This window comes from Pagrus major, chromosome 24 (genome assembly GCF_040436345.1).
Source record: "Pagrus major chromosome 24, Pma_NU_1.0".
NCBI lineage: Eukaryota > Metazoa > Chordata > Actinopteri > Spariformes > Sparidae > Pagrus > Pagrus major.
In genome coordinates, this window is record NC_133238.1 from 7,403,786 (window position 1) to 7,427,236 (window position 23,451).

Consider the following 23,451-nt stretch of genomic DNA (forward strand, 5'->3'; position numbering starts at 1 on the left):
CACCGTGTAGCTATGGCTACACACCGGCGGCTGGCGCGTGAATCACAGAGGTGCCTTGGTGCTTTCAAAGATCCTTTTCATAGACGGCAGCTCGGAGGCAATGCCCGCGATGAATGGATTTCTGCTCTGCTCCGAGTGGGTGGCTTAGACAGAAGGCACAGTGTGTGTCGTTCTTTGTGGGTGTTTGTGTGTTTGCGTGCGTCTGCCGCCCTCTCAAAAAGATAAAGGTCTGAAACCACATGATGGCACCGCGATGTCATCAGCCACGCATGTTGCTTTTTAGCACAGTCACTGTCACATCACTGGACCACCTCACTGCATAAAGCATGAGCCATAAGCAGTCCTCTTTTTTATATGTGATGCAGTGCCGCCTTTCGACAAAGCTTACCTCATCGAATGTGCTTTGAATTCCCAAGTGTGGCAAACTGCAGCCTGGACCCTTCATTGATGATCATCAGTAATAGTCGCACACTCCAAACATACCGTAATTGCTATGTATAGCCATCACTCTGCAGTTCTTGCAATTGGCCTTATCATGTTTTATTAAAGCAAGAATTACTTCTCCCATAAAGCAGATGTTAGATTTTCACCCTTACTTCGAGCTAATCAGAGAGATGTGATGTGGGTGAAAGCTTTTTAACTGCTGTGCACAGTAGCAATAAATTAACACCTCCCTGAGTTTAATGAATGCATCAGAATTTGTGTGTGAGGGGGTGTGTGTGTTATCAACATTGTTATATGATGGATGTGAATGCCTGGATGTCGATCCCAGGAAAGGATTAGCCCAGCATACATATAGTCTTGGACTACCTGACCTCATATCTCCAGTCTGAATGCAGCTGAAATTATTCTAAATGAACTGATCCCCTCTTTTGTGTGTAACCTAATGCTTTAACACCCTCAAAGGATATCAGCCATTTTGGTGTCCTTTAACCATATTTATAGCAAATCCATATCCTCTTCACTATCAGGCATTGAGACTTCCAGGAGTCTAAGCTAGCAAAAGACATGTGCATAACACTACGCATATTCTTTCATAATATTATAAAGCACTGCGTAGTTGTTTAGTGTCTGATTTGGCATCTTCACAGTCATTCATTACTCAAATTGGACTTCCTGGCTCATATTTTACCTTTTAATAAGGAACATGTAGCAACCCTGGTTAAATGTGGCCGCAGTCCAGGCTGACTCCTATCAGCTAGTAGGGCCGATAGCTGCACAGCTGGTAACAATAAAGAGTATAGTAAGCAGCAGTTAGTGGTTTCTCTGTTGATATTCTGCCCCCTATTTATTGCCCCTTTAAATTTGCTATTTGTAAGAAGAGTTGATTTTTGAGTCTCATTCCCAACTCTTCATATACTGAAGCTTTGGGATTGTAGGACGGGTTGGACACCATCCCAGTGCGTCAGTATTTGACGAGCTGGCAATGACGCTCAAAAATCTAATTTTCTTACAAATAGCACCTTTAATGTGTGGCAATTAGATATTATGCGTCATCATCCTGCTTTCAACAGTTTTTTAGATATATAGATATCGGTGGAGATGGATTAAGTTGTTTTTCCTCTCCATCAGTCCACACATACTTTATATAACCTTGTGAGGTTGTTCAATACACTGCAAATAATGAATGTTCAGAAAAGAATGCTGCACTGAATTCTTTCTCCGTTTTGAAAATATTGTTGGCAGCCCCAGCGAAGGTACTTCGCTTATTTGCTTCTTCCAACTCCAAACTAGACAAAAAGAAAGACTGGAGACAAATCGAGCCTAGTTAATGCAAAGACCAGGCACAATACCGTGATAGATCATAAGTATGTCGGAGAGAAAAGCCTCTCAAACCAAGTTTGACAGGATGAAAGGAGAGGGTTTTTACGAGTCCAAGACCCGCACTTAGTGCAGCAGTGCCTGTGCGTTATAAAACAGTCTCTCAAGTAGCTTCACCACCATTTACCTCATCACTTTAAATGGGGAATAATGAAGAGCAATTGCGAAAAGCATGTGTCACTCACACAGACTATAGATGAACAGAATATGGAGCAAAAGAGGAGGTAATGGCTTCACTCTTGAGTCCACAAAAGCGTGTGGTGCGTGTGTGTGCGTGGGGGTGTGTGTTTGCATGTGTTGTGTGCATGTGTCTTTATTTGTGTCCGTCCGTGTCTGTGATCTCTGTAGGGCGCAATGGCAGTGCTGTGCTTCCCTGCAGACTCGGTTTGGGATGCCGTCCAGAGCTCAGCTTCAGCAGCAGCTCCCTCTCTCACGCACACAGAGTCACACCCGCCCACACACTTTCTCCCGCGCACACACACACACACATGCACTGTTACACCTGCCTACGCATTCTTTCTGCAGATACACAAGACACACATATACAAACACACACCTCATCCCAGCGTCAGTGGCGGTGCATACTGTAAGGCTCCAATTAGTTTCGACACCTCTGAGGTTTTTGGTTGCGGGGTTCAGCGCTAACATTATTCCTCTGGTCTGGACAGGACTTAACAGAACTGTGCGCGTCTTTGTGTGTATCAGAGTGTTTATCTGCGTGCATGTATCCCTTTGCCAGTCTGTGTGGGCGGTGCTTGTTGTGATCCTGTGATTTAGTATGCATATGTGTGGGCAGGTGTGATTTTGTGCATGTGAACCGCGCTGGGGGGGTATCAGTGGCTCGTCACAGCTTTATCACCAGGGTGTGGAGGTCAGTCTCTCATGATTACAGAGCTGCTCTGTGAATGTCCAATCTGTTATCTGACACTTGCGTCGCCAGAGTTTGTGTCCAAGTAAATTACTTTAATTCTTATTTTTGATTGTTTATTAATGTGAAAACAACAATTACGAAGCCTACAGACTTAATATCCTATGTGGCAGCTTCAATTAAGTTGAAAAGCAATTGTAAAAATATCAACAGTATGTTTGATGCTCTGCGGGGTGTCTTTAATATCTGTCAGGAAGAAAAGGATAGCAAGGTTTTATTAGTTTTTCCTTTGATGAGACTTGAAGATTATTGGTTATTTACACTGGAAGCCAGGCTTATACCTTGAGCTGTGCTTGATTAAAAGTTCTTTTCTGCCCACCTAATGTAGAAAAACAAAAGTCTCAGTGTGGCTATATTGATTTTAACAGGTTTAGTAGCTAATTCAAATCCCCGTGGCATGGGGAGTGACACTATGGCCTTTTAATCCTTTGTGTTAACAAAAATAATCCATATCATATTTTTATTCATTTGCATCTCCGCCCATGGGATGTGTTCCAGTTATGTGCTTTTCTGAAAATAGTATAGCAATAAGAATAATGTAGGCTATTATTTGATTGATTTTTTTTTTCACTTGCTGCTCCAGACTACAGGCTCAACTGATAATATGGACAAATCCAAATGTCACAGTGTTTTTACCATAGCCAGTCTATCATTAATCAGGATCAATATTGTGTCAGTAACATAGGGATGACATTTTTGTGCTTTCAAAACATGTATACACACAGTAAGATTAAATACTGAGAAACAATTGTAGCAAGGATATGATGACCCTCAATCGGTTCATACAGCATAACTAGGTTAACAAGATTATTTGTGTAGCCGCTGTCAAACACAGGTGTGGTGACTATTCAAAAAACAAAACTTGTCACCTGTGGTGGTTTGGGATGGTTCGTTCTTGACTCGACTCCAGAGCGAATAAAAAAGAAAAGTTGTAAAAGTAATATCTTTGGGTGAGGTTCCCGTTTATTTGAACAAAAAGGATAAGGTAAATTGACAGAACAAAAAGAGATTCTACTGTTTCTCTGGCTGCCGTGTAAAAACTGTGTGTCTTCCACCACCACTCCACTCAAACTAATCAACACTTCTGATCAACAACAGCTGGGGCAAGGTTTGGGGTAAAAGAAAGTAACTGAAATATACTTCCCCTAGTGGAAAAACAAATACCTGCACAACATAAAAAATGGCTCCTACAACAGGCAAAGAAAGACAAAGAAATGCCTCAGATAAACAAAAGGAAAAGCACAAATATAAAGGAAATATAATAAAATAAAATAGATATACTATTTGTATTTTATTTAGACATAAAATACAGAAAGAAATACAGTTGCAGTGCAGTAATCGAGACCTTTTTGACAGCAGATATCCACTTTATTCTTAGCCCCTGTCATTCGAGTGATTGCTACGGTGTATTATTCAATCATGAAGAACCTGGGTAGCAAATTTATCAAGTGATAACTACTAACACTATTATTATTGCGTAGCCCTTTTGACTATTGCTTCTAAAACCTTGAAGGTGTCTCCAGTGTGTCACTTATTATCATACTTTGTTTCTTACGCTCGCTCCTCCAAGCACCATAATTGTTTTCCCAAAGACCTCCCCAGGAAACTCATGGATATGAAGGTGTAATGAATAACATGAAACGATGGTTCTGTTCCATCAAGTTCTCTGGTGAGCCGTGCTAGTCAGACAACATGCCCGGCTCCAGGACCCAGGAAGTGACACATCTAAACTGAATGCTGTTGTTTAAAATTTCATAATTTTTATATTTAATTGTATTAATTCCACCTGTGCTTTTCCTGTGATGATACTAATGTAGTCGGAGGACATTTAAGATCTTTAGAAAGCAAAGTGGTTTAGAAGCATCATGTTATTCAAATGCAGCCTCACCATGTTTGGTTCTTACTCTATACTCGTACTACTAGCTCACTGCTTTCTATGTAATACATTTTTAAAAAAATATATCAGGATATTGATAAATTATTAATAGATCCTCATGCTCTATTTGAGCCTGGTTCTACTAGTTCACTGCCAGGTTCTTAAATCCATGGCTCTGTCTGGTGACTTGTATGTTTGATTCAGGACTTAAATCAGTGATTGAGTACAGCACTTTAGTAGCTAAATAATCCATCACTGTGTGGCAGAGCTGTCATATTTTCTTATGAGCGGAAATTAGAGAAATGACTGTACAGCATTGCTAATCAGACCCGCGTGTTGTGACTCCTTGTCCTGGAGTTAAGGGGTGTTAGGACCCCCTCATTCTAATTTAGCTTCACTTGCCCTCTCTCATAGTACCGTGTCATGTCTTCTCCTTTAGTCCTCTTGGCCTTTCTCTTTTACCTTCCTTCTCCCTCTGTACTAATTCATATCACTCCACTCTGCCCACATCTTCTCCACCACTCCTCACCTTTACTCTCTATCTTCCCCACAGCTCCAGCCTCTTTTCCCACTACTGTGTCCTACCCTTCACTATGTTGCTCCCAACTGACCTCTCTCCTGTCTTCCACCCACTCTCCTCGCAATAAGCACTGCAATGAGGATCCATATTGGATTATTGTGTTTGCCATTAGCCTCTGGGTTGACAGTGTAATTGCCTTCATCCACCAGGGTCTCTGTGAGACTGACCCTGCCAACTCTGCATTTGCATTTCGACAGAGAGTACTAGATGACCTGTCCATCAAAAAGCTACAGAGATTTTAGTCGTGATGGCGAGATAGCTCGGATCAGAACTAGAGCCCCAGCCTTCATCACCATTTCCCTGTGTCCACTGAGTTGCACAAGCTAGCATTACAACAATGTTTCCGCTCTGAGCTTAATGCTACCTGCTTCCCCCACTGGATAGTCACAAACATTTCTCACTGCTAGCACTCATAATTTGTGGGACACACTCTCCCCAACTATGAATATGTATGCCTCCTCCAGGCACCTGATGTTTTGGAGTCAAATGCCCACATATGTGCCATGTCCTCAGGCAGACATGCAACCTGCTCATCACCAGGTTTATCATCAAAAGATAGCTGCTTTTCTGTTCATTCTGTTGATCAGAGACTTGATGTTTTCATACAAGACTGTTCATGACCTTGTTTGTCTCTCTCTTTCTCTCCCACCTCCCCATCTCTCCTCCACCAACTTTGTTTTCCCACTCAGGGACGCTGCACGCGAGAGAACTGCAAATACCTCCACCCGCCCGCCCATCTGAAGACCCAGCTGGAGATCAACGGCCGAAATAACTTGATCCAGCAGAAGACGGCGGCCGCCATGTTGGCCCAGCAGATGCAGTTCATGATCCCCGGCACCACCATGCAACCTGTGGTTAGTGCTGGCCTTGCTAATATGGGAATTGCCTGGCAATGGCCGTGTGACTCACTATGAAAATAGCCGTGAACTCTACTGCTGCACTGTAAAAAAACTTTGGCTTTGTTCCTGTTAAAACATCTTTGCATATCAAGTTACACCAGTTTAGGTGAATTCATCATTTTGCAATATCACATATTTGATGTCTGTGTTTTACTTACATGTTTTCACTTGACTGGTTTACTTGGAAAGATGGTGCAAAGACATTACTTTGACTGAAGTTACCCTTCATGCCAATCTAAATTTCTTTTAGTGTCAATTGGCACAAGCTGTAACTGACAAGCAGTGCATGATTCATTAAGAAAATGTGAGATTCTCTTACAGCTTTCTATTACATACTTAATCTTTCATCTCAGATTACCCTGTTACATTTCAGGCGTGAATGATCATGAATTTGTCCTCACAATAGTTATCGAGATGCCCTTGAGCAATGCAAAGAGCAGTCCAACTTCTCTATGGCAGTTTGCGGTATACTGTGGTTGCATTGGGCAGCTGCCAGGTGTGAACGTGTTTAAGTGCATCAATGTAAAGCTGGGTGTAGCTGAAAAAGAACATGCTAGCTCAGCAAAATCTTCCCGGGGCACATAGAGGTTAAAAAAGAACTCTTCTCTTGTTTCTACCCTCGCTTCCCTCTCTCGCCACCTTTTCTCTGAAATCTATTCCTCTCTGTTCCCCCGGCTCTCCCACTACCTGTCACACCCTCTCCCCCCTCCTCACATCTCCCCTCTCTCACCACTCTACACAGCTGCGCCCTCCGCTTATTTGTCTCTTGTGCCTCTTTCCTTAACTTCTCTCCTTCTTTTCCATCTCGATACCCTCCTTCTGCCTTTCACCCTCCACTTCCCTCCTTCCCCTCCTGCATCCATCATTTTACATCTTTGCCATTCAGACATTTCTTTCGTCCCTGACGACCATTTTAATTAAGGTTGTGAAAAATAGCTAAAGCAAGAAAAACAAAAGCAGATTTTCAGAGGATAAGTTCGCCCAATAAAGAAACTTAGTCATCATGTACTTACCCCCATGCCAATGGAAAGTTGGGCGAAGTTTAGTCGTAGTTCACAAAAACATTCTGGAGCTTGACAGCAAAACAGCATCGCAGCATTCTCCTGAGAAATTTAAGTACAACACAACTGAAAATTAAAGAACATAAATGGCTCCGTACAGCTTGTCTGGCAAGTCACCGGAAACCCCAAGATCCCAAAGTCATTGTCGACATCTTCACTGTAGCCATTGAATGAATACTACTAACACTATTATTACGATCAAGGGTGTATATATTGTCTTTTCAAATCAATTTGGGATTTTGGATTAGGCTGGATGAGCTCCATGGAGCCATTTTATGTTTAAGTCCCCATCTATTTCAGTTGTTTAGGAGAATGCTGCAACATTGTTTTGCTGTGAAGCTCTAGAATTTTTCTGTGGACTGTGAAACTTCACCTGAATCTGTCAGCGTGGGGATGAGCAGATAATGACCGCATTTTAATTTTTGGATGAACTTTTCCTTTAAAGAGCAGTCACGACAAGAGAGAGTAAGTGTTGTCTTTGCTCTCCATCTTCAGCAGACGTTTCCAGTCAGCCAGGGCCTGGGTTCCAGCGCAGGTTTGAGCTACACACCCTACCTGACTCCCATGTCCCACAGCATGGGCCTGGTGCCCACAGACATCCTGCCCAGCACTCCCGTCATCGTCCCCGGCAGCCCGCCCGTCTCCGTGACCGGTGGCTCTTCCTCCAATCAGAAGCTGCTGCGTACCGACAAGCTGGAGGTGACCCACCCAATCACAGTCCTCCCTCTCACTGACAAGACGAGCGTGACGGCTAATCATAACTAATGTTCTCTCTGAGGTCATCTTAGTAACATCTTACTGTGATTATGGGTGTGACAGATGCTATAGATACATGGTGCTAATGAGTATCATTTATAGCTCCAGAGCAGTGACAGAGAGGAAGACCTCTGGGTATCGCAGTTGTGATACAATCATCACTGATGCATGTGTAAAAGATTTTCCACATACTGTGCCTATATAAACCTACACAAAATATATATATAAAAAGTATAACCTATAAAAAATACTAACTTCCTCATTGGTTACCACAGAAGTTGGCATAGCAACAAAATAAATACAGCTATATGGGAATTTTTAGCAGCCTTTAAACTTTTGAATTTACTTTTTGAATACATCTACTTGTTGTATAAATTTCCCTAGACAAAGATTTAACAGAATAAGAAAGTTTTAAGCACTCTTTAAGCAAGTAAGTAATAATTAATTCATGACTTAAATCAATACAATTAGAAGCCCAGATAAGCATCTTAGCTTCTTAAAACGTCTGTTTATACCACTAAGTTTTGTGTGCAGCTGTGATATTTGCCTTGTGATTTTTTCTTTTCAGAAAAGATAAATCAAGTAATTATTTATCTAAATGGCACTATAAGGCCCCTTACTTAATAGTTTTTACTGCTGCATTATCCTTGAGCACCAGTTAAGGAGCATCTGATTGTGTTAGCCCTTGCAGAGATAATTAAGGCTCATATCAGGAACATGATTCGAAACAAAGAGACGAGTGTGAGATTACAATGATTTTAATGCTGGAATTTGCTCAACACAAACTGATACTTGCTAGACAGCCACAGTTAGACTGGGACTCCATCTGCCCCCTGGCAAACAGCTCTGAATGAGAATAGCTTGCTGATTGTGAAACAGTGCAAAATGGGGAGTTTTTTTCTTTCTCTTCACTACATTTATGAAGATAAACAATAATCTCTCTAAGACCTGGAGGTGATGCGTAGGTGTGTGTCTGTATGTGTTTTTCTCAGGGAGTGCTATCACTTAGCAACTGAATGAAGTTGGCTCTAATGAAACAGTATCCCTCTGAGACATGTATACACTCCCACACAAAGCCTGCATGTGTGTGCACACGTGTGTGTCTATGTTTTTGTATGTGTGTTTTAATGTTGCGTGTGAACTTGAGCTAAAGTTCTGCTCGCGTGCGTGTGTGCGTAGACTTTGTGTGTCTCAAGTCAAAGCAGATCCCCCTGTGATTATGCCGAGGCCTCTGAGCAGTGAACACTGACTGGTTCACTGATCCTACAATCATTTGGGTTTAGTTAGATGGTGTTAAGGCCTTTTCACACTGAGTCCACAACTGCTTGATCATCTGCAGGGTTGGTACGAGTCTGCTGCAGCAGAGTAAAGTTTAAACTTTGAACACTTCACCTCCTATGCTGTGGAATAGAGAAAGAACAACATAGTCTTCATATGCTTGTCGTGTTTTTTCTTATCTTTCTCCACCTGCTTTTAATGTTGTATAGTTTGTTTTTCTCTTTTTGGAGCTCTCTTCTAGGGACGTGAGCTATTAGTCGGCTAGTCGATTAGACGTTCCCACCCTAATTTGTTGACACATTACATATTGACATAATTTGCACTGAAATGTCGTGTCCTCCAAGTCAAATGTAGCCTTATAAAACTAACTGTTGCATCTAAGATGTAATGTACGCAATATTTTTCGGACAGTGTTTAACCTTACAGATTATGTTGTGTTTAATTTTGACTGTTTTCTGAGTTTTGTCTTATTTTTACATTAGTTGACTAGTCTAAGTTTAAACTTCCTTTTAAAAGTCAGGGAAAATTTGGTGCTAACAGAGAGATTTCAGCAATCTTAATGCAAAGTTCAATCGAAGTTTATTGTAAGCCTGTGCAACATGGATCTAACAAACTTGGATACGAGTCCAAGTAAAAACGTCTGTCAGACTGTATAATGATAACAACTAGTGAACCTTCGGTTTCATCCATCTGAGCTGTGCTACAGCTGTAAATATTGAAGCTAATGCTTTATGACTATTAATTGGTTAGTAGACATGGGCTGTTGCACTAGTCACATTGTGAGATGAGCATCCTAAATTTCTGACATTGTCAGAATTTTGTTCCAGACTGTCTTTGGTCACAAAACTGTGACTTTGAACCTCTCTCACAGTGCAACATAGCACCACTGTTTTGGACGAACAAAAATATTGCCCCCTTTTTTTGATGTTGGTCATCTGTCATCTGAGACAGCCCATATTCACCGTGCACGCCGCCTTTAGTCGTTAGGAACAGCTCTAGTTTCTTCACCATCTTTTAGCATCCTCCATTATTAGGAAAGGTTAGTGCAGAATCATAGACTTGAGTAATTTCTCAGAAGAATAGCATGCATAGCAGCAGCGATTGATAACATCGCAAACATTAATACAATATTTCATAAGCCATCTTTAATTTTCTGCTGTATGTTATCTTTTAGTTGTGAACAGACTAGAAGTTTAGTTTCAAGGGCTAAAGATAGCCCTGGGCTAAGAATATGCAGTTTGGAAAGCTCTGTGTTTAAGTTTTTTAATCTTGGATTCTATGTGCAAGATGTCTTATATTTTTGGTGTTTATTTGTACAAAAATATCAGACTTGGTGTGAAAAGGCCTGAAGGCTTGTTGGAGTGATTAAATATGCATCATGAAAATTCTCAGGATTCTCATTGTCAAAACAGCCAGACACCAAAATACTCCCAGATCATTTTAAGAACTCTAATATCATCATCCACACTTTAATTTCCGCCTGAGTTACTGTACGAGGTGGTTGATTTTGCAATACAGTAAGAGGATGACAAGAAACACATGGAATTGGATGCAGCTAGTGCAAGTAGTTTTATGTTGTTTCTGGTGAATACACTGATTCTAGCTAATTAGTTTCTGAAATCTACTGACAGCTCAAGTATTCACAGTTTGTATGTGTCTGTGTGTATTCTTCGGTTTTCTCTTTTCGCATACATCTGTGTGTGTCTGTGTATCTACCTATGTTTGTGTGTGTGTGTGTGTGTGTGTGTGTGTGTGTGTGTGTGTGTGTGTGTGTGTGTGTATTTGCTCGCGCATTCAACTGTCCTGCTCCCAGGTGTGCCGCGAGTTCCAGCGGGGCAACTGCGCTCGCGGGGAGACCGACTGCCGCTTCGCCCACCCGAGCGACAGCCCCATGATCGACACCAGCGACAACACTGTCACTGTGTGCATGGACTACATCAAGAGCCGCTGCTCCCGCGAGAAGTGCAAGTACTTCCATCCCCCGGCCCACCTGCAGGCCAAGATTAAGGCCGCCCAACACCAGGCCAACCAGACAGCTGTGGCTGCGCAAGCTGCCGCCACGGCTGCAGCCATGGTGAGAGCACAGCACTGCAAACCTAATATACCTACTGTACCCCGTGCCTACACAGCAGTAGAGCAGGAAACACACACATACTTGTGTCCTTGTAGTAGCAAAACTAATCTCACAAGGTTTCTGCTTGTTTAGAGTACTTACAGGGCGAGAGCTTGTAAGGTCTGGATGGGACAATAAGGCTATTTTATAGCACCTATTTACAGAATACCTTGAACTTTCCAAGAGGAGCTTAGGCTTTTATAATAATATCCAGAGAGGCTTTATAGGGCAACAAATAAACAAGTTATTATTGGAGGTTTTATGGTTGTGGATGAGCAAGTTAACTGAATATATTCATTATTATTCACACTCTAAATAACATTCATATTAGCACAGGGCTTCTGGTGCAAGGCTGCTATGCCAAGGTGCTGCTACCCGCGTTATACAAAGCAAAGATTGTTAAGGAAGAGACACTTCAGGTGAAAACATAGCTGTTTCATGCACTGGTTGATTTCAGCAGCATTTACATACACCAGACTTTCTAGTTTTATTCCTATCGTTATTCTGAAATCTGATTTATATAACATTTAATTCCTGAAAACTTTTTTTACAGTATTTTCTGATTTATGGAGTGATAAAAAGAGATAACAAATATTCCTCTGTAAAAATCTTTGATTCTACTATGTCAATATTCAGATTTTTGTTAAAAACATGGAATGCAAATGCATGCAAATTACCACATATTTCATTAAATAATAACTAATTTACAGAAGTAAACATAAAAAGTAGGAAAACTTAATAAGTAATCAACTGGGGAAGTTTAATGGTGATATCTATTAGTCAAATTGTTTACCTTATTCACCTGTAGTGTCTCCCCTTATATATGAGATAAGAGATTTTTGTATGTCCAGGGATACAAACTATTTCTGGTAGCTTATTGAACAAAGCCCAACACCTTCTGTTATATGATGTCTTACCAATCCCTGTGTTTTGGAGTTACTATAAGTTGTTTTTTGGTGATATCCTTTAAGCAATTAAAATTCACATGATCACACTCACTGAATACACATGACATTGTTGCAAATCATGTTAGTTTACAAAACCTGGTTTAAACACAAGCTGTTGATGATGACACCCACAGTAACATAAAATGTGGAGCGCTGCTTTATTACTGTATAAAACAACATACCCACCTCTGCTGGTTTATTCTAGTGGACTCCAGTGTACAATTCACTAACAATAGTCATCCCAAAGTGAGGCCATTGTATACAATAAACAGGGTTTAGTGAGACCTAAACGCATCAGTATAATGCCGCAAGAACAATCTGTTATTATCTCACCGCAGTCTGCTTTTATTTTCCAATGCCCTTGGTTCATACAGAGACAATGTGCTGGCTCACCCCCTCCTCTCCCCATCCCACCCTCCCCCCCGTGCTCTCAATGATAAGTGCGGCTCTCTGCAGATCAGTGCAAATTGAATCAGGGATAGATGAGGATGTAGCCACACCGGTGGGTGGGGGCTTAGCCTCCTCTGCCTTTAGTTGGAAAAGTCCCCCAACAGTCTGAGAAAAACAGGCAGATGGAAATGCAGACAGACAGTGAGAAAGAAACGTACGTTGGCAGTGTGTCTTGGCTGTGCCCCACCCTCCCCTCAAGGCTCTGAGTGGCTTCTTTTGACTGGTCCTTTGGCTGCTGCACTCGCACACCTTGTACTGCGCCAGTGTGTGCTGACTGACTTTTTTTCCTCCATGGCATGGGCATGCTTTACGCGTTGCACATACCTCTCTCATTGGCTGGCTCCATCCGCTGCTTGCTCTCCTTGTCCTTCCTCCATAAATCCACTGTTGTGGATGATAAGGCGACCGTGACTGCAGGTTAGTTTTGTTTGTGCACTTTGTAGCAGCTGCATGAAACAACAGGAAAATGAAAAGTGGATTTTTATAAAAAGAGAGCCTGACCTGTTAGCGCTGGTTTCTGTACACCGAGTACCTTAGTTTAACAAGACTTATCAGGTACATGAAGCTTCGTCAAACAAGATTAAGTTCATCCTCCTAGTGCATTCTCCTTACAAGCCTATACCTCGTACTCCTCCTGTGTTCCTCATATGCCCCAGTTTATCAACTTTATGACCCAATTCCCAATTTACCATCAGCAGTTACAAGCTGTGCTAGAGGTGAGCAGGGTTAACAGTAGGACAATGAGTTGTTCAGTCAGCACCTTTGATCCAATCTTCTTTTAGCCCTTAGTCTAAGCTGAAGTGCTTTTATTGAGGCAGAGACCCATAAACCCTTGTATTGCTGCACTGCTGCAAATAGGTAATATCATTACCCATAATTCACTTTTTTTAAAAATCTAAAGCAAATAGGCTAAAGTGTGCTATAGATATTTTTACACATAAACTGATTCAGTAAGAAGATCCTATTATTGAGTTGTTTTACTGTGCCACATTACGTGTTGCTTGCCATGCTATGAACTTCTTCCTCATCGCAAGTCAGCCATCTTTGCTTTTCATGTCACTTTAATAGACCATCTTCCATTTGAACTAACAACAGTGTTTAAGTCTGTTAACACCACAGTGCATCAGCAATGCATTGTTGCTCTTTAATAGGATAATTGTTGTTATATACTACTAGAAAATCCACATACATGAAGCAAGAGGCTTGTGCATGGACCCCTTTAAGTGCTGTGCTCATCACATCATGTCATCTTTTTTTCCTCTCAGCAGTGACATCAAATGTAAGGACATTTGTACTAAATTAACAAAAGCAAACAGTTTAGCTTAGCTATTAGATCTAATATTCGATCTGTAAACACTGTAATTTGTAAACACATATTTGTAAGATGTAAGAATAAACAGAGCTCCACATTCTGTGATTGAACTATAACGTTGCCTCACATTGCGTCACCTCCCCAAGTTCATCAGTCACACTAACATGTGCTCATGATGCAGATTTAGTTTGAGGAGTTGTCACTCATTACTTCAGACCTGAAGCGACACCACTACAGAAAAAGGATGTGACTGTTAAACTACTTTTTTGTCGCCGCCGCAACAGTCTCTCTCGCTAGTAACAGTTTTAAAACCTGCCTTCACAAGTGCGTCCAGTTCTTGGTGCCAGCTGTGAGGGCAGGGTTCAATCAATCGAGGGGCTTTGACCAGAGCTCACTCACATCCCAATCTGTTGTGGGTGTTGACATCTCTCGGGCCCAAAAACCACCTCACATCTTCAAATAGAGTAGCACTGTAGTTACTGTGTGTGTAGGACTGTAGATAACCTGTGTCCAGATCTCACATCAAGTGTCAGCCCAGTATTAGTCTGAATCAGTTGTGTTTACTGCATTTTCTTCATGCGTAGATATTAAAAAAGTTGATTTGTTCAGAAGTAGTTGACGTTACTACTAAATGCTCTCCCAGTAGATTTGAAATACATCATAGAATCTTGCTTTTTTAACCAAAGGTTAATGTAGATGCTTTTTTTTGCTTTTGTACTAATTCAAAAAGTAGCAATGTTTCTTTAAAGTAAACAAAACAATTTTTTGTTTATGTGCATGCCTATTGTTTTGTATGTGGTATACTTGCATTCAGATTATTTTTGTTTTTGTTTTTTTCCTTCTCACCTATCCACAATGCAATGCTGTCCCCCATGACGCACCTCTGCTTGCTGTTACCTGTATGTTAATACGCTTGAATCCCATTGGCCCACTGCCATCATGTGCTCGCTGCCTGCTAATTAAAGACTCAGTCGACTGCCAAAGCAATGAAGCGACCCCTCGAGGCAACTGTAGACCTGGTACTTTGACCTTTCACCTTTTGCTTTGCATGTAGCTTCTTTAATTGTACTGTAGCCACTCACAAAATTTAAGTTGGCTCTTTTGTTTTTGTGAAACCCTGTAAGACACTTTAAAGTATAAATATTTATCATTTATGATCACCAGTGGCAATTCTAGATTATACTGTACATTTATTAAATGAACAACTATGATGTAATGTTAAAATAACACACTATTTTTCTGTTGTTGATTGCCTTGCTATGGTGTAGTTTGTCATTGTCCTTGTGATAGTTAGAGCAAGTTTCCATTTTTGCCTTGTTGTGCTGTGCATAGACAAATAACAGATTTATGAATATAAGTTTTGTAAGTATACTGTTCAAATCTGCTGTGTTGTGTGTGGACAGGCGTTCCCCCACGGCGTCCTCCAGCCCCTACCAAAGAGACCGGCACTTGAGAAGAGCAACGGGTCGAGCTCCCTGTTCAACCCCAGTGTTTTGCACTACCAGCAGGCGCTGGCCAACGCACAGCTCCAGCAGCCCGCTTTCTTTCCCACAGGTAAGAGCTCCCGATCGATACAGATGCTAATAGAAGCACTCATAGGTATGCAGAGCATGCAAGCACACACACAGACGCAGATAACACTCCCTGAATGTGCCCCAGCTAACCCCCTATCCCTCACAAATGCATCTTTTTGGAGTTTTTATGCTAAAGTGAGAGCGCCTCTCATGATCATTCATGTCTGTTTAGTCGTATATTCCTTTTTGATGATGCACATAAGGATCCCGCTGTGATGGTGTGTGCTAATGTTACAACTATTCAAACTTTGATCTAGTGCCTGCCAATATAAGCAAGTAATTGCTGCCAGGTGGAAGACCAGGCTTTGATCAGAGCAATAAAAGATATGATATAGTACCACTTGATATGATACACCTGTCAGTGTAACGTCCGAGCATACAAAAGAGCAAAACAAAACTAGTTGTCTCCAACACAAAGGCTCCGTAACTAGGCTCCAGTTTGGAAAAATAAAGAGAAAGTATAAGCCGATTAGAGGAAATAATGACTTAAAGTTTGGAGCAAACATGGCCTTTCCAGTTTGTATTTAAACTATCATGACAGGCATCGATATTGAAAAACAACCAACGTATATTAAAAAAGCAATTTTGTGCCATTTCCCCCAAATTAATTCAAGTCTGCTCCCTTATTTCTCTTCAGTTATTTCCCCCCAAAACAAAATGCACTCTGTGTCTGCTCCTCTCATAGACACTAACAGTCGCTTAAGCCCCTCGGGTCACACACTAAATGAGTTAACTGCAGCTAATACGGTAGCCTGTAGCCACACTGAGTCACGAGGATGAGACTCACATCCCTCACTCTTCTCTCTACCTGCTCGTTTTGGGTCCCTGTGGTGTGAGACGCCTGACAGCCCCTCATCCCTCCCTCCCTGCCTCTGTATCTGTGTGTGGGTGGGATGTAGCCCTGGGTTAAAGTTGTGCTTGCAAACCTTTTTTTTTTTTTAAATCTGCTAAGTGGGGTTTCTCCATATATATGAATTGTTCTGATGCAGTAAATCCTACCCTTCTTCATCTGAAGCCTGTGCACATCATTGTACTGACACTGCACGATGCTGCTGTTTTGCTCTCTCAGCTCTTTAGATTTAGGCTCTCTGTTATTTAGTCTTTTTTCTTCGTTTTCTTAGACATTACTTATTTAGATATTGTTTGATTATTTTTCCTCACATTTTTTTTAATAAAATGTATACAGTAGTTATTTAATTGCAAGGCTTTGTGGCCACATAAGACCAAAAAAATTATGGGAAAGAAGACACTTGTAAATATATAAAGAGTATATAAAGAGAAAATGTGCAAGACATCAGCATGATCAAATCAGTTTTATTTATATAGTCTGAAATCACAACAATCGGTCAAACATATTACTCCCTGAGATATGGATAAGGAAACTCCACACAAAAAATTGAAGAAACAGAATGATAATTTAAAGTAAATAAGTACATATCATGATATTAACTGGGGTTGATCGAGTACTTGGCTGAGACAAAACCAACATCAGAGAAGTAGCAGAGACAAAAGCTGACTGCGTCGCCTCACTTTGCCTGTGTCTCAGCCGAAAAGCTGCACTTGAACACAACACAAAGACTGCAGCTGATAGCCAACTAGCTTGTATGTTTTGCAACTGCATGAGAGGAAATAAGTCTCCATACCACAGGGTGGTGGTAGTCTAGTAGTTGTCTGCATTCAGAAAGAGAAACCTAAAAAGATTTAGGACCACGGATATACACTATAAACCACTGTCATGATAAAGCAGCCTTTGCCCATCATTTTCATGTTCTTCCTGCTAATATAGCTGCTCTAATCAAGAATATATCTGATAAAAAGTTGCAAATGGCACTGGCGAAGAGGCAGCAGTGAAGGAGAAACTAAGGAAAAACCACAGTAAATGGCTGGATACTAAGGATACAGGGATACTAAGGCAACAGGCTCAAGAGACTTCAGTGATTTGCTTAGGTGAACAGCCAATCAGAGTGATATCTCTCACCAACAGGCATCACAGCCAATACTACTTGCTCAGATGTCTGAAAAGCAGCCCACAAGGGCGGACTAGTGCCAGCTGTGCAAGACACACAGCACGAACTAGCGCCGCAGATGCAGAACACTAAATTGAAGCTTCCTTCTGAGACTGTAAATAGTTTTCTAATAAGTAATAAAAAAGTACAGCAACTAATGATCGATCCATATCAATTTTAGGCTCAAATTGTCAAACAGACTTTACAGTTAAAGCCCCGCCCCTTGCGAGTACAGATCGAATGCAGATAAAAATAAGCGTGTACTGGCTCCCTCATATTAACTCTAAATAAGTGACTACTAATCTATGATTTCCTTCTTTTACATTTGCAAACAGTAAATAATAATCTCATTGAACCAGCTTTGCAGCTTGCTAAACTTACCTCGATTTCATATCCTACAGTATACTTAAGTTTGCTTTATGTTTGATGCAGCTGGATATAAAGAGTATTTTTTTCACCAATGCCATAACAAAATAAGGGAGTTCCTCTGCTTGCTATCATTACCTGCAATTATAGCTGGCTCACAACACCACTGCAACAGTAGCATCTGAGCTGAGTGAAGTCTTCGAGCTTTTTTTTTTTGTCTTTGTCTAACCTTGTTGTTCTCCTCCCTCAATTAACCCATTTATTTCCTCCTCTCTCTCTCCCTCTCTGTCTCCCTCCCTCTCCCTCTCTCTCTGTCTTTCTCTGCATGAACACAACAGGGTCAGTCTTGTGCATGACTCCTGCTAGCAGTCTTGGTAGGTCCTGACCTTCCCTTTGCTCTCTCACACACTTTGTTTGATGTATAAAAATGGAGGAGGGGGGTGGTTGGAGTTGGGATGAGTGGGTAATATCTGCAGCCCTTGCAGGTGAGACAAAAGGTCATCGCTTTGTCACATTACCTCCTGTGGCGGTGATGAAACTTTTTAAAAATGTGTTGGATTGATATTCATCAAACTGTTTTTTTGGCTGAGTTATTATATGAAACACTTTTTGTGTCACCTGAAAGAGTTGTGACTCTCTTGTTTCCCTACTGACTCTCTCGCTAATGACTGTTTGTTAATGACTGAAATGGTAGTGTGGATAAAATACTGCAGACTGATCTGTTCTTAAGCTGTAGGATAGCTACTGTCTGTTTGCTGTGCTGTGTTTATCAGGAAATTTAAATCAGTTTCCCAGAGAAATGATCTCAGCCACATAGCTGGAGCATTTGTCTCTGCTAAAAGGGGATGGGAATTAACAAAAAGTCCCAGTCGGCTCGCCAGCAGGTCCTAAAAGGAAAAAATTAAGTACCAGGAGTAATGAGTTTAAACATATTATTCCAACAATCCATCAAAGTTGCATGTTTTTGGCATGCGTCCTGCTGTTATCAGCCCACATGGCTTAAAAAAAAATCAAATTCCCATCCCTGCTGCCAAAAATGTCATTGATTCATTGTAATTGGTGTCTTGTGCAACTCAACTTCTCTGGGAAAAACAGCAAACTGATTTTCCGTATAAATTTCCTTATTTGTGATTGTAATCAGCTTCTCTCCTCTTTGTTTTTTTTGTTATTTTTTCTCCCATGCTCTCTTTTTCTTTCTTTCTTTCTGTCCTCCTTGCTTTGCATTGTGAATGGTTGCATGCCATCTGCCGGTGTAACCCTAACGATGGCTTGCTGGCTCTCTGTAACATCCGCCACCACCACCACCACCACCACCACCACCACCACCATCAACAACAACTACAACAACAACAAACGATACCGTCGACACACACACATCACAACGGTTGTGATGGTTACCATAATGCTCCACCTACCTGTCCATTGCTACCACCTCCCTTCCCTCTCCCCCATTCCTCCTCCCTCTCCCCCCACCTCCCCTTTCCCACCCTCAAAACAAAAGTCCCAATGATGTACAGTGCTACGCCTGCTACTGTCTCTGCAGCAACAACTCCTGCCACAAGTGTCCCCTACGCAGCAACAGCACCAGCCAATCAGGTTTGCTCCTTTTAAAGCTTTCTTTCATCAGTCCCCGGAGCTCTGAATAAGTGCTGCCTTCTAATAGTGAGCTGCAATAACCTGCAGCTGAGTCTGAGCCCACGCCCATCCATCCATCCGCCTGCACTGGGCAAACTCACACTGACACGAAAGCCTGTGAGTGGGTATTTTCCAGAGAATCTACCTCAGCAAGCCGGTGCCAGTGCACCGGTTTTATATTTCTCGCAAGCACTTCTTCAGAGCTCCCACATTTGCAAAGTAGTAGTTGTGTTGTGTTGCACTACTTCCTGGTTTTGTTTTTGCATGTTCTGTTTTAATTTTCCACTTTTTTTTCTTGTTGTTGTCAAATAAGCCTCTCCATCTGCAGTAGGGGGCATCATTTGTACTGCTTGTGTGCTACGCAAACACACACACGTTCAAGCAAATACAGTACATACAGGCCATTCCTGCAGCACTTAACAGCTGCCATGTTGGATTTCTGTCCTGTTTCTACTCTTCCCAGTTTCACCTTTTTACCCTTTACTGGTCGCGGGACAAAAGCGAGAATAAATCATGTGAGGAAACAGTTACAGGCCGCGCTTGTCAGGCTGAGACAGACACAGGAAAAATGATCACAGAAGCTGTCTAAAAATGGCCCTCTGATCGGCGGTTCTCCTGTTGCTGCGTGTCAGCAGGAGCCAGGGGAAGCAGGGCCAGGTTCGAATGCCAGAGTGACGCATGTGTGCCCCATTTTAAACGCGGAAATTTCAGCACAATGCTGGCACCCTGGCCTCACGCAGCTGGCAATCATTTACTGGTAGTTCGGTACTGAGGTGCCTTGAGGACACACGGATGAAAAGATGAGAAGTGTTCCACAGGTGGGAGCGTACTAACAAAAGATCGTCATTTTCAGTGAATGCAAAGTCTTCCACAACAGAGCATGGGGATTTTTTCTGAATTTAGGACATTCAAGACCAACAAAGATAGAGTGTCTTTGTATGTGTCTCTGTTTATTAATCAAAGTGCAAGTAAATGTATGTGTAAAGTATAGCGTGACTAGTACTAGTTGTGGGGACCTTTTTGTACCAGTTCTTCTCACCACTTTGTTACCAACTCCTTTTTGAACTAATCAATTTTAGTAGATTAAACTGTCAAAGAAAAACCTTTGAAAACAGTACAAATATCCCATCTGGAATGAAGAAAACCCCAAAGAAAATCACGGGTTCATTTCAAAATTTAAAAAGAGAAAATTCAATTTCTCCGACTTTCTCCTTCCATCATTAACAATGGATCCAGCCACAGCACCTTGTGCTTTATTGCCCCTCATAGGCCAGCAGTGCGTGCACTTCCTGTGAGTCACCGTCTCTTCCTGTAATTGGCATGCAGCAGCAGTAGCAGCAGGAAGCAGAGCTGCTCTTTAAAGATGCATGTGGGACAAGGAGCCGGAGAAACACTGACGTCAGCCTTCGCTGTCTGTCTCCGTCTGCCCCCCTCTGTTTCTCCCCCCTTCTCCACACCCTGCATAAAGATCCCTCCAGCTAGGACATAGTTAACACTTAGAATCACAAGCTGTGCTGCATTCACCACACGCCTCGTTTACTACAGTCATCCTCGTCTTGTTTTTTTCAAAATAAACACCCCAGATTCTGATTTTTTTGTCTTTCTTTTCTAAAGATCACATGCTGCCGACGTCATTGTTTTTGCTGAAAAACAACCTCTCAGTCCATAACTGAGCTGAAAATCCTGAGTTTCTACTAATGCTGGCTGGTTAGTATCGGCCATTAGCATCCCGTCAATGTTACGTGTCAAGACAGAACTTATCAAATGATTATAATCACATATATAATCATGATGATGCATCTCTACACATGCATAGAGAGGCAGCATGTTGCAGACATGTTGAGGGGTTCAGAGTCTGGTCAAGTCATGACCCTCTGTGACATGACAAGCAGTCACCAATCACGTCATTCCCTGTTCCTGCTCATATTAACACATCTGCAACACTGCTAACAGTCCTGGGGTCTCTGGTAACGTCACTGCTCCTGGTAGAGATTGTGAGGCAGCAGCGCCCTCGACTGTCTAAATATGGTATTACATCACATACTTTCCAGGCTGCATGTGATCACTCTGGCGACTGAACTGATAGGAAGATAAGTTGTTATAATTAAATAGAATTAGGGATTGTTATATCGTGCAGCTCTCCAGCTAGAGGACCAGGGTTCAATCTCTCACCTCCCCGTGGAAGGAACCTGTCGTTATTCTTGTCACATATATTCAAATTATCAGACTAGGTCACTAAGATCCAGTGCAATTAGAATAATAATCTGATATAAACCTGTGAAAAAAGATACAATACTTCAAACCTCCTCCATCATTCTGTAATCCAACTACTGTGCCACCTTCCTGACTCGTTCTGGCCTGAAACACACTGACAGTATTACTGCGCCAAAGCTAAGACAAATAGGACCTGCAAACAATTCTTGGTGTTTGTTTTTACCCCACTGTGGTGCCAGACGGGTGGGGTGTACAATCCCGTCTGGATGATCCCACCCATCTGGCATCCAATAATATTTTCCTATCTCCATACTGCTCTATGGAGCGGGCTTTCCTCTCAGCCCGTGCACATCACACGCTCTCCACCTGTGGTGACCTTCTGTGATGTGTGATGTGACCAGTGGCTTCTGTCCTTTGCTCACTGTCTTTTGTCTATTAACAAGCACCATGCAGCTTTGTTCTGTGTTGGCTTGCTGCCAGTGGCGACCACATGATGGCAGCCAGCAGTTCTTCTACCTGTCCCCCCCCCCCAACAGACAATCTCTCTCTCTTCTTCTTCTTCTTCTCTTCTCCCTCTCTCTCTATGTCATGTGTTGGATTAGCCTTTATCTCCTAAAGAGAGCATACACACAGAGGTGACCGGACCTGGGTCAAATGCTATTTGCAAATAATTAGAAGCATTTGCTCTTATCTGCATGAAGCAGCAGGCAGATGGCATAACCACAGCTCTAAGACAGAAAACTACTATTTATTGACAAATGTCTATCTGTGATCGTCACAACATTCTGGGACATAGTTTCTGTGGTACTCACTGCCCACCTGATGCCTGAATGTCTCAGAATGCTTCAACAAAGTACAAACATGATGTCCGACCACATCTAAAGGTAACAGTGTTCACGTCGTCCTGAGCGGCCACACTCAAAGGTGCGGTGAAGAAACTGCCATCATAGCCTCCTCCTGGCTGCATCCCACTGCTTTTCCTGAGGTCTCTCCAGGAGCTCTGTCTTTGTAATCAGAACGCAGTGTGTCGTACACATGGGAGTAACAGTGCAGACTCTGACAGCTGTAGCTCCACCAAAAGATTATAGTATGAGTACAAAAAGTGACTGAAGTAGTTTTAAAAAGCTTGAGGGTGCGTTCAAACCTGCGTTTCTTAATCTGGTTGAATCGGACTCTGGTTTGTTTTTCCCTCTGGGTGCAATTTGTTTGGGTCGATCTGAACACAACAGTCACACTCAGGTACGGAGTACGGATCATATTAGCTCTGGTTCCTGAACCGGTACCATTCAAGATTCTTGTAACCTTGTTGTTATCTAAGCAATCCAGCCCACGTTTTCACCAGTTTTGAGCGGAACCGTTGTCATCAAGGATGCGTCATCAACCGAGGGAGTCGCACAATGCACAACGACCTGTAGAATCTGATAGACCCACAGTTTGCACCGGTTCCAGCTGGGAACTAACTTTCTTAGGTTCCACACCACTTTAGTTTTGGTTGAAATGTTCTAAAATGGTTCAAAATTAGGTGTACGACCTGGAACGGAATCGGTTCCATATTGGTGGAAAAGAGGTGTGAGAGGAGGTGGTTAGGTGGGTTACAAAAGAATGTTGGAGTGGTTTGTTTTTGCTTGGAGCATG

General features: G+C 42.0%; 1 protein-coding gene across 11 annotated transcripts in view; it reads left to right on the plus strand.

Moving 5' to 3' along the window:
* mbnl2 (muscleblind-like splicing regulator 2) overlaps nt 1-23,451 on the plus strand; it is a 58,882-nt gene that overhangs the window by 30,445 nt on the left and 4,986 nt on the right. Inside the window, exons 3-9 of one of the 11 annotated variants that reach the window (XM_073495481.1) lie at nt 5,895-6,059; nt 7,661-7,864; nt 11,013-11,273; nt 14,987-15,040; nt 15,425-15,575; nt 18,306-18,341; nt 19,469-19,563. In XM_073495481.1, the coding sequence (XP_073351582.1) occupies nt 5,895-6,059; nt 7,661-7,864; nt 11,013-11,273; nt 14,987-15,040; nt 15,425-15,575; nt 18,306-18,341; nt 19,469-19,563 (966 nt within the window). The remainder of the gene's footprint in view (nt 1-5,894; nt 6,060-7,660; nt 7,865-11,012; nt 11,274-14,986; nt 15,041-15,424; nt 15,576-18,305; nt 18,342-19,468; nt 19,564-23,451) is intronic. The other 10 variants (XM_073495484.1, XM_073495479.1, XM_073495480.1 and 7 more) reach the window with 10 other exon arrangements.